The sequence below is a fragment of the Helianthus annuus genome, chromosome 2 (genome assembly GCF_002127325.2).
Source record: "Helianthus annuus cultivar XRQ/B chromosome 2, HanXRQr2.0-SUNRISE, whole genome shotgun sequence".
Classification (NCBI taxonomy): domain Eukaryota; kingdom Viridiplantae; phylum Streptophyta; class Magnoliopsida; order Asterales; family Asteraceae; genus Helianthus; species Helianthus annuus.
In genome coordinates, this window is record NC_035434.2 from 30,394,109 (window position 1) to 30,403,333 (window position 9,225).

At 38.1% G+C, this 9,225-nt stretch overlaps 2 protein-coding genes across 2 annotated transcripts; one reads left to right on the forward strand and one right to left on the reverse strand.

Annotated features, from left to right (window-relative positions):
- Window positions 1-5,141: 5,141 nt before the first annotated feature.
- LOC110871006 (transcription factor RSL3) lies at window positions 5,142-6,683 on the reverse strand. The gene is made up of 4 exons (XM_022120011.2): window positions 6,099-6,683; window positions 5,706-5,906; window positions 5,453-5,584; window positions 5,142-5,332 (listed from the first exon to the last, which is right to left on the reverse strand). Exons 1-4 carry the CDS (start codon window positions 6,666-6,668, stop codon window positions 5,234-5,236), a joined length of 1,002 nt encoding a protein of 333 aa, XP_021975703.2. The 5' UTR covers window positions 6,669-6,683; the 3' UTR covers window positions 5,142-5,233.
- Window positions 6,684-7,360: 677 nt separating this feature from the next.
- On the forward strand, window positions 7,361-8,189 carry LOC110869841. Its single transcript, XM_022119054.2, has 2 exons — window positions 7,361-7,863; window positions 7,948-8,189. The coding sequence occupies exons 1-2, from the start codon at window positions 7,389-7,391 to the stop codon at window positions 8,187-8,189; spliced, it is 717 nt and encodes a 238-aa protein (XP_021974746.1). The 5' UTR covers window positions 7,361-7,388.
- The last annotated feature ends 1,036 nt before the right edge of the window (window positions 8,190-9,225 follow it).

The window sequence follows — 9,225 nt, forward strand, 5'->3', positions numbered from 1 at the left end:
CCCTCCACAAATCAAAACATAGACAACTTAATTACCCACTCTCCTCTCTCTCGATACACACACAAATAGAAACACAAAACCTAAAACAAAACACATTTTCACTTGCCCTCATCTCTCCCCTCTCGATCTATACATATACAGACACACACAGAGGAATCAAACTCATCACAAACAAGAACCTGCTCTACTCTCATCTCTCTTCTCCAGCTCCGGCTCCGGCAACCGGAGTGACGCCATCTACCGGGTTCTATTTCTATCCTTTATAATACCCACACCCCCCTTCTTTGTTTCGGTCAGCAACGGACCACCACCACCAACGACGGGTGGTGGTGAGCGACGGTCAGTCGAGAAAAAGAGAGAGACCGAGAGAGAAGAAAGTTAGAGAGAGAGAGATCAATCGGAGAAAGAGAGGGACGGCGGAGCTCAACAGTAACGACAGCAGTGGTAGGCAACTCGGTCTGGCATTCGGAGACTCGACCCGGTGGTCGGAGACCCGGTCCGACGGTCCGTGTCTTTATCCGATGAGTTCTCCAGTTCGGGTCAACAGGACAGTCGGTCAACAGCACGGGTCAACGGCTCGGTTCGGGTTAGCTGTGGTTTCGTTTTGGTTCGAGTCTTGGTCAAGGGTTCGGGTATTTCAGGCTCAGTCTCGTCTCAGATCGGGTCCGGTTAGCTCAGTGGAGGTTCGGGTCAGATTCGGCTCGGTACGAGTCAACTCAGTCGGTCGGGGTCAGCCGGTTCGGGTCAAGCGGCTAGATCAAGGCGGTTCGGTTCGTGGTTCGGGTTGACTCGGTCAAACCGAGTCAACTCGGTCAACTCAGCCAACCCTTTTTGGCGTCACGACATTAGAAACTTGGTAAAAGTTAACGGCGGTTTAATAATTATGTTTTTTTTTATGTTACACGTGATAAACGAGCTCGAACCAATCGATTTACGTATACTTTACATTTTTACATATTAGACACAACTTACATAAACATTGTTTATAATGTTTGAATATTGTTGAGTCTTGGATTGAATTTTGATAAAATAACGACAACCTGTGTTGTCGGGGCGTCCAAAAACAGAGGAAACTCTGCCCGTTTTTCGAGAAAACCCGTAAAAGCAAAACATGTTTTATTGAAAAGCGACTTTTATGATAACTAATATAAATATGTATATCACTTTCGACGACGCTTTATCACAAACGAAAACGACAATACTTTTATAAAATAAATATATTTTATATATTTATGTCAAGCGCCAAACAACTCGTATTCGTTTTACAAAATAAATATAGTTCACATATCTGTTTCGAATACCATACAACGCGAATCCTTTTATAAAAATAAATATAATTTATATATTTATTCCAAACGAACTCGCATCCTTTTATAAATAAATATAGTTATATATTTATTTTTCAATACAAGTCGACGATTCTTTTACAAAATAAATATTACTGTTATATTTATTTTATACGCCTAGACGGCGTATACGTATATTATGGCAAATATACACAAGACGTGATGTATATAATACAAGTTATTATATATTATTTTCATACGAAGCGCGATACGAGTTTGTTATATGATATTTTCATAAAAATATTCTTTTTATACACGTACGACTAATCGAGACGTCTAGCGCGATGATAACGATATATTTATATATTTTTATATAAATATTTATTTATTTATTTTAAGTCTCTCGGAAACTAAGTCTTTTTCAAGACTTATTAAATTGCTGCTAACATTAAACGAGACTTAACACGTATAACTTAATCTTTTCCATTAAGTTAACAACATACCGTTGAATCGTTCCATTAACGATTTGGTAGAGCTCGGTAACACGTAGTTACCGTTTTTGCTTAGAAACTTATTAGATATTCCGTGTTAGGAATATTGTAGGATGCACGCTAGCGAATCTCATCTTGGAAACGGCATCATCGAAGTCGTAATTAGCTAGCTTTGCACAGGAATATTCAGGCGAGTTCATAACCCCCACTTTTTACTACTGTTTTACATTCTTTTTGTAAATGTTTTCGGGGTGGAAAGACATGCACAATTTTCAGAAACATACAAAGTTTTGAACAAAACTCGTATTTCTAAATCATATCACGAATGGATTTCGAGAAACTTAAACGATTTACGAAAGGTTTATACTAAACATACCGGTTTTTACAAAACAAATGCTTATTTTCGAAATATGAATGATTTTCATAACTAAGGGTCAGTCAGGGTGGCTGGGAAGGTTCAGTCAGGGTGGCTGGGAAAGTTCAGTCAGGGTGGCTGGGAAAGCTCAGTCAGGGTGGCTGGGGAGGCTCAGCCAGGGTGGCTGAGGTGGAATATATGTTACAGTAATTACGAAAAATTTTTACATGGTATGGTTAACGTAAGGAGGTGTTATACGATCATGTGAGTGGATAGGAACAACATGGGGCCATTAGTCCTCATGGAGGGACCGAGGGACAGGAGCGGTAGATCTACCTGGGTGTAGCGAGCCCAGCCCCCGGCCAAACTAGAAACGGACCGTGGGGTGACTTTGTCCACATACTTTGCCGTGGCGAAATCTGCTAGGTTTGAGTCTCCCTATTTGCACTTCACATATGTCAGTGGCCTTGCAAACCATTGGTGATCACAAGTCCCCTTACACTGCTACATACCAGGGATTTTATACTTACGGAAACTTTTAGTTCATACAAATTAACTACCATGTTTTATACAAATCCAAAGAATTATGGGGGTATAGAGTCAAGGTCAGGGTGGGCATTGACGGTTATGCGAACATTACAAATACATGGTTTTATGAACATAACGTGTTACAAGCACAACGTTTCCATATAACTTGGCAAGAAAATGATTTTTAAATTCATTTTCTCAATACTATTTCAAAAACCGGTTACCAAAGATTTATTTCAAACCTTTCACAACTCAAAAGATTTATTTCAGATCTTTTACAAACAAACTATGAACTCGCTCAACTTTATGTTGACTTTTTTCGCATGTTCTTTCTCAGGTTGCATTTCTAAGACTAGGCACGGTTGGAATAGGAGGACCATGAAGAGTCGAGTACTTAGTGGGCGTTCAGTTTCTAGAAAGACTTAGCTTATTTGCTTCCGCTGTGCAATGAAGATACCAGTCCAGTCACGCCAACGCTCTGATAATTTCGGGGTGTGACAACATACCTCATCAAAACATACCCCAAAACATACCTCATCAAAACATACCCCAAAACATACCTCAAAACATACCCCAAACCCAAAACACAACCCAAACCGAATCCGTACCCTAAACCCAAGTCGAACCCTCTTTTAGAAAAAATCGAAGTCATCGAAAGAAGGATGAGTCCGAAAAACGTGTTACCAAGAAGGTCGAATTTTGGTCACCTAAGGAAGAATTCGAGTTGGCAAAAGCATGGCTCGACGTATCGAAAGACGAGATTGTTGGTAAATTTTATCTCCATATATTTTTTACATACTTTTATAAACATATAGTTTTTAAATTTATTTTTTAAATCAAACATATACTTTTGTAAATACACTTTTTTATAGGAAACGACCAAGACTTAAAGATATTTTGGGGTCGTATACGTGAGAAGTTTTTCGCCGCAATGGGTCGTTACGAATATCGAACGCCCGACTCTTTTTCGGGAAAGTGGGGCACTATGAGGACAAAGGTTAGCAATTTCAACAACATATATACGAATCTCTTCAACAATAGTCGAAGAAAAAGTGGTTCGAGCGACGTCGACGTCATGACCCAAGCACACAACGACTATAGATTGTACCATGGGCATGTTTTTACATTGGTAACAATATGGGAGTTTCTTCGCAAATCTCTCAAGTGGCATCTTATACCACCGTTCGACCCAACCCGCTCTAGGTCTAAACGGTCCAAATCGACATCCGCTACCGAACCATCCGGGTCCGATGCGCGTACAACAATTAATCTAAACGACGATGTTGACGAATTTGAAGAACCAGAAGAGCTGCCTCGACCAACGGGTAGGGATAAAAGCAAGGCAGCGGCACGAGGAAAGTCTTCTTCAACGCCATCGGATGGCCCGTCAAAGTTGAGCGACTTCGAGGCAAGTCTTAACAAAATAATCTCGATTAGAGAAAAAGACCAACAAATGAGAACGGAGAAACAAATCCAAAAAGACATGGATTTTCTCGTGAGAGATTTGTCAAATCTAACGGAGGAGGACCGAGTCATTTTGAAGGCTCGTATGGCAGAAATTCGGGGCGAAATATATGTAGTTTTTTTTATTTCTAGTACTTTGTGTTTTTTTTAATGATTTTGTAATGTTTTTTTTTTATTTTTTTTTAATGAAATTATGTTTTTTTTTTAATTTTCTAGTTATTAATGTTGCCATTAAATCTAAATAAATAAAATATATAAATCAAAAAAATAATTAGGTAATGATGACGGGGTTTCATCCCACACCCTGCAAGTTAAAGGGGGGCGTGATAAAGCCCCCTGGCTGACGTAGATCCTACGTGTCGCTGACGTGTCTTGATAAAGCCCCTAGAGGCTCCATCCCACACCCTCCAGCCTTAACGTAATTGTAAAAATCTTGTACGGGCTTGTTAAAAGCCATTGTATTGTATACTGAATCAAGCTTTTTCATCATCAGTTCAATCTCTTATAACAAATAGTTTCTTAAAGTATCAAATTGCATAAAACATACATAATTATTTGGAACATAGTCCAAAAATACATTTAAAGTTTTAGACAAAATCAAGAAATCAAGTTAAAAGTTCTGGATAAAATTCACAAAGTACCAAACCACAAGATTCAAGAAGTTTTAAAGTTTAGCTCTGCTTGCAATCTGCAAGTTAGGTTATATAAGTTAACACTTGTTTACCTTTAATTTGGCTATATCGTTCACTGCAACAATTTTTACTTAATTCTTTAGTTTAATATAAAATTCAACACTGATTGTTTTTAGTAAAGTACATATCAGATAACAATTATTATTATTCAAAGATTTAATTCCATAAGTTTACAGTTTGCTTTATTAAATCAGTTGACTTCAAAAGTATTTTTGGCCCATGACATAGAAAACAACTAAAACTAACATGCAAGAATGTCATGGAGTTTAAATGAATATTTTTATCTATGTTGTACGCATGTAGTGATGTAGAGATATATTCGAACTGATAATTAAATATGAATATTTGCTTAAATCCAATATTAAAGTTCATTCATTCTTATACACAAACTTAAATAATCTAAAATCCCAAGAATTATCAATTTGGTAGACTTGGTGTAATATTTTGGTAGAGACCCATGTCCATTCCATTGTAAGCTATAGGAGCATACATCCACATATCATCGGAGCTCAACAACTGAAAATAATCACAAAAATAGAAATATTTAGTTGATGAAATTATAATTTATAAAATTGATATTATATCAATATTATTGCATGAGGTAACATTTATTTTAAACTCAATACTCTTTTTTACCTGAATTTGGAGCTTCAAGAACTTCACATATTCGACAGCTTCTTCAAGCATTGTGCTAATGTCAACCTTTGTACCATTTGGTACAAGGTTCTGAAGGATTCTCAGTCTCTCATTTATCCTTTCTCTTCTTTTCTGTAAAATAAGAGGTTTCCAAGACCATTAATCAAAGAATAATCATAAGTTTGTTGATACAACTCATTGAAATGATAGAAGGAGTATTGATTGATGTATATTCAAGAACAATAGTACTTACCCTCGCGTAAAGGCTTTGGGGATCGGTTGAGGTTCCTCTACTCGCTCTTGTTTTACAATCTGAGTTACTTGCTCTATTCAAATCATCATGGGAGCTGCAAGAGCTTGAGCTTTGTCCATTCATTTCTCCATTGTTTTTATTGTTTCTCTCTTCTGTGTCATTCATCTTCTGGTTCTTTTTCGATTGCGCATTCTTATTTTTCTGTAAATATCATAAACATAACAAGATTTTATAACATTTTTTTAGTAGGGTTGATATAAAAAAGGGCAAACCGGGTGCAGGAGGCTCCCGCATGAACAGGGTTTTGTGTTATATAATATATATAACTTTTCCTTGAAGATAAGATTAAGAATAAATTCCATATTGTCACAATAAGCAAAATAATTTACTTACATTGTCTTTTGAAACTCGAATTCTTTTCTTGGGGATCTTATCTGTTATCTCATTCGCGAGTTCATCATCCACTGCATCGGGCAACTCCGGCATTTCAAGCTTCCGTTTGAGAGAAATTTCCCTACTTGAAACAAGTGGATTCTCCATTCTAACATTCTCTGGTGCTACATCTTGTGTCAAGTAGAGACTTCTTTCAGAAAAACATTGGCCCGTTGGCGACGAGTTGTTGATCTTGTTCATCATACAAAACTGAACAGATTGATCGCACAAATCGTTTGATATTGGTGGAACAATATTAGAAGGATAAAATGGGAAACCCTCACGATTTGGATAGGAAATAGAGATGGTGCCATTACTAGCATCAGTGCTGCTACTAATGCTATTTTCTTGAGAGAAAAAATGGTAGAAATTAGGGTTGATATTATCAGACACATCAACTAAATGCTCATCATCAGCAACAAATGAATTGACATTATTGCTAGAGTCATCACTGACAGGCAAAAAGATGTTAGGAAATTTAAAGTTTAAACCAAGATCACACTGATCTGAACTTGGATCAGTGCTGAACATTCTATCTAAGCTTTGCCATTCTTCATCAAAGAAGTTGGTAAAAGACTCCATCTTTTTTTTCTTTTACTTTTGATGATAAAGAAAAGGTTTTGGAATGATTGGGAGATTGAGAGAGAATGAAACCTATTTATACAGTTTATGAGGGTTTCAAGAATATTATGAGCATTGACTAGCTAGATTAATTAATTCCTAATCATTGAGTTATTAAAATGAGTAGTCCACTGTGGGGCCAAGGTAACACAGGTCAAGTACAACTCATAAGTGGGACCTATCCATTTGTGCAACTGGAATATAAAACATAAAATGATTAATTTACACATTTTGGTTTAGGTGGACTAACTGGAAAAAGACAAAGAAGAGAAAAAAGAAAAACAGTTGGAATGTTTTAGAGTGACACCTTTTTCAAAACTTTTGTATCATTAAGACTAGAAGGTATGGGGGCCGGCTTGGCCCGGCGCCGGACCCCCACACCGCCCCCTGGCCCGGCTTCCATCACAATCGGCCACCCATAGCCGGGTGGGCCGACCCTCCATTCAAAAATTTGACCGTTATTAAACGGCTATATTAATAAAAAAAAAAAAAATCAATTTCCTTTTAAATAAATACCATAATCCCAATCCATTTTTATACCAATTTCTCTCATTCTACTCCTATTCTTCTCCATTTCTCATCCTTTTTTATAAAAATACTCTATATTTTTTATACCATTCTCTCCCAAACATGAATCCATTCAACCCAAACAACCCCAACCCAAACAACCCCAACCCGAATAATCCCAATCCGAACCAACCTAATTTTTTTTCTAGTCCCGCTTACACTCCGACTATGGATCCTTCGTGGGGGGCTTCGCAATTTCCGTTTTCGGGTTTCCAACAAACACCCAACGCCTTCTCACAAATGTCTCAACTACAACAAGTTCAACAATATCAAGCGCTCCAACAAATCATGCAACGCAACACGTTTGAACAACTCCAATCCCAATCGCAACCCCCGGTTCAAGTTGAAGATGATGATGAAGAAGTCGTCCCCGAATCACCACCGCAAGAGCTCACGCGCGAAAAAAAGAAGGGGAAGGGAAAGATGGTTGAACCCGAAACCGCGCAAAAACCGAGAGCAAAGGGGAGGCAATGGACGAAAGTAGAAGAGGAGGCGCTAGCTATGGCGTATACTAAGGCCTCTAATTGCCCGATAGTCGGTATAATTTTTTTTTTTATTTTCGGTTTCTATTTTTTTTATAAAATTTAATTTTTTTACTAATGCACTATTTTTTAAATTTTAGGAAACAACCAAACGGGTAGTAGTTTTTGGAAGAAGGCAACGGATAGGTTTAACGCGATTATGGAGCATGGGGAGGCTCGTGATGTCGAATCCGTCTCGGGCAAGTGGCGTAAAATGAGCAAGGTCATCAACAACTTTAACGCGATTTATAACCAAATTTACCTTAATCCTCCAAGCGGGAGTAACGACGCGGACATGGAACGTTGTAAGGAAAGAACAAAAATGGAAGCCGATTCCAAATGAGGTCGCAACGGCCAAACGCACTAAAACTTCCGAGTCCGGAAGTTATAGTGCGGGAGGCTCCACCGCTCGATGTCAAATCGACATAAACGACGACCCGGAAGATGACGAGGATGTCTTGCCCGTTCACGAGTCGGAACGTCCCCCCGGGAGGGACAAAGCAAAAAAAGAAGCGGCCGGAAAGCGAAAAGTGGCCGGCTCGAGTGGAGGTGGCGGCTCGAGTGGAGGTAGGGGCGAGAAGGCATCGTCAAAAATGGACGACTTGATAAACGAATTCCGTTCGTTCAAAGAGTTCGCGACCGAAAAGTATTCTCACAAGAAAAACGTGTCGTCCGACTATGCTCGAGCGGAAGATTTTAGGATTATGCGGTTGGATCTCGACTCGGTTCCGGAGGATGAACGCGAGGTTTATCGGAGGATGAAAGAAGAGGTGAAAAAAAAAATGGACGTCGTAGGTTTTAGGAAACGTAATTTTTTTTATTTTTTATTTTCGGTTTCTTTTTTTTTTTTAGGAAATGTAATTTTTTTTATTTTTTTTTAGGGAATGTAATTTTTTTAGGGAATGTAATTTTTTTTTATGTTATGAAATGAAATTATGTATGTTGTTTTATGTGGTGTTTTTTAAATTTTATAAAGTTTTTATTAACTTGGTTATTAAATTAAACAATAGGAAATTATAAAATAATGAGGTGGGGCCCCATCCTCCATCCCCCTCCATCCTTCATTTGGCTCATCCCCCACGAGCCGTCTACGTGGCGCCTACGTGGAGGCTCATCCCCGTGGGGATGAGCCGAACTATACCCACTAGTCTAAGGCCAAAGGCCCTTTGGTGTCTAAGTCATAGTTATGTAATTAGAGTGACACCTATTTTAAAACTTTTGTATCATTAGGGCCAAAGGCCCTTAGGCTTCTAAATCATAGTTATGTAAGGTTTCTTTGTAAGTGTATATCAAACTTACACTTTGACAAACTATTTATCAGAATAGCTTTTGACTGTTACTAATTTATTATTGATCAGTACAAAAGTGTTTGAGATAAT

What these genes read in the sequence shown, in the direction of transcription:
- LOC110871006 (XM_022120011.2), bottom strand. Translation starts at nt 6,668, where the DNA reads ATGTTCAGCACTGATCCAAGTTCAGATCAGTGTGATCTTGGTTTAAAC. An exon ending in CCCAAAGCCTTTACGCGAGG is followed by an intron (nt 5,585 to 5,705) that starts GTAAGTACTATT and finishes CTTATTTTACAG; the next exon opens with AAAAGAAGAGAAAGGATAAA. An exon ending in TCTTGAAGCTCCAAATTCAG is followed by an intron (nt 5,333 to 5,452) that starts GTAAAAAAGAGT and finishes GATTATTTTCAG; the next exon opens with TTGTTGAGCTCCGATGATAT.
- LOC110869841 (XM_022119054.2), top strand. Translation starts at nt 7,389, where the DNA reads ATGAATCCATTCAACCCAAACAACCCCAACCCAAACAACCCCAACCCG. An exon ending in CTCTAATTGCCCGATAGTCG is followed by an intron (nt 7,864 to 7,947) that starts GTATAATTTTTT and finishes TTTAAATTTTAG; the next exon opens with GAAACAACCAAACGGGTAGT.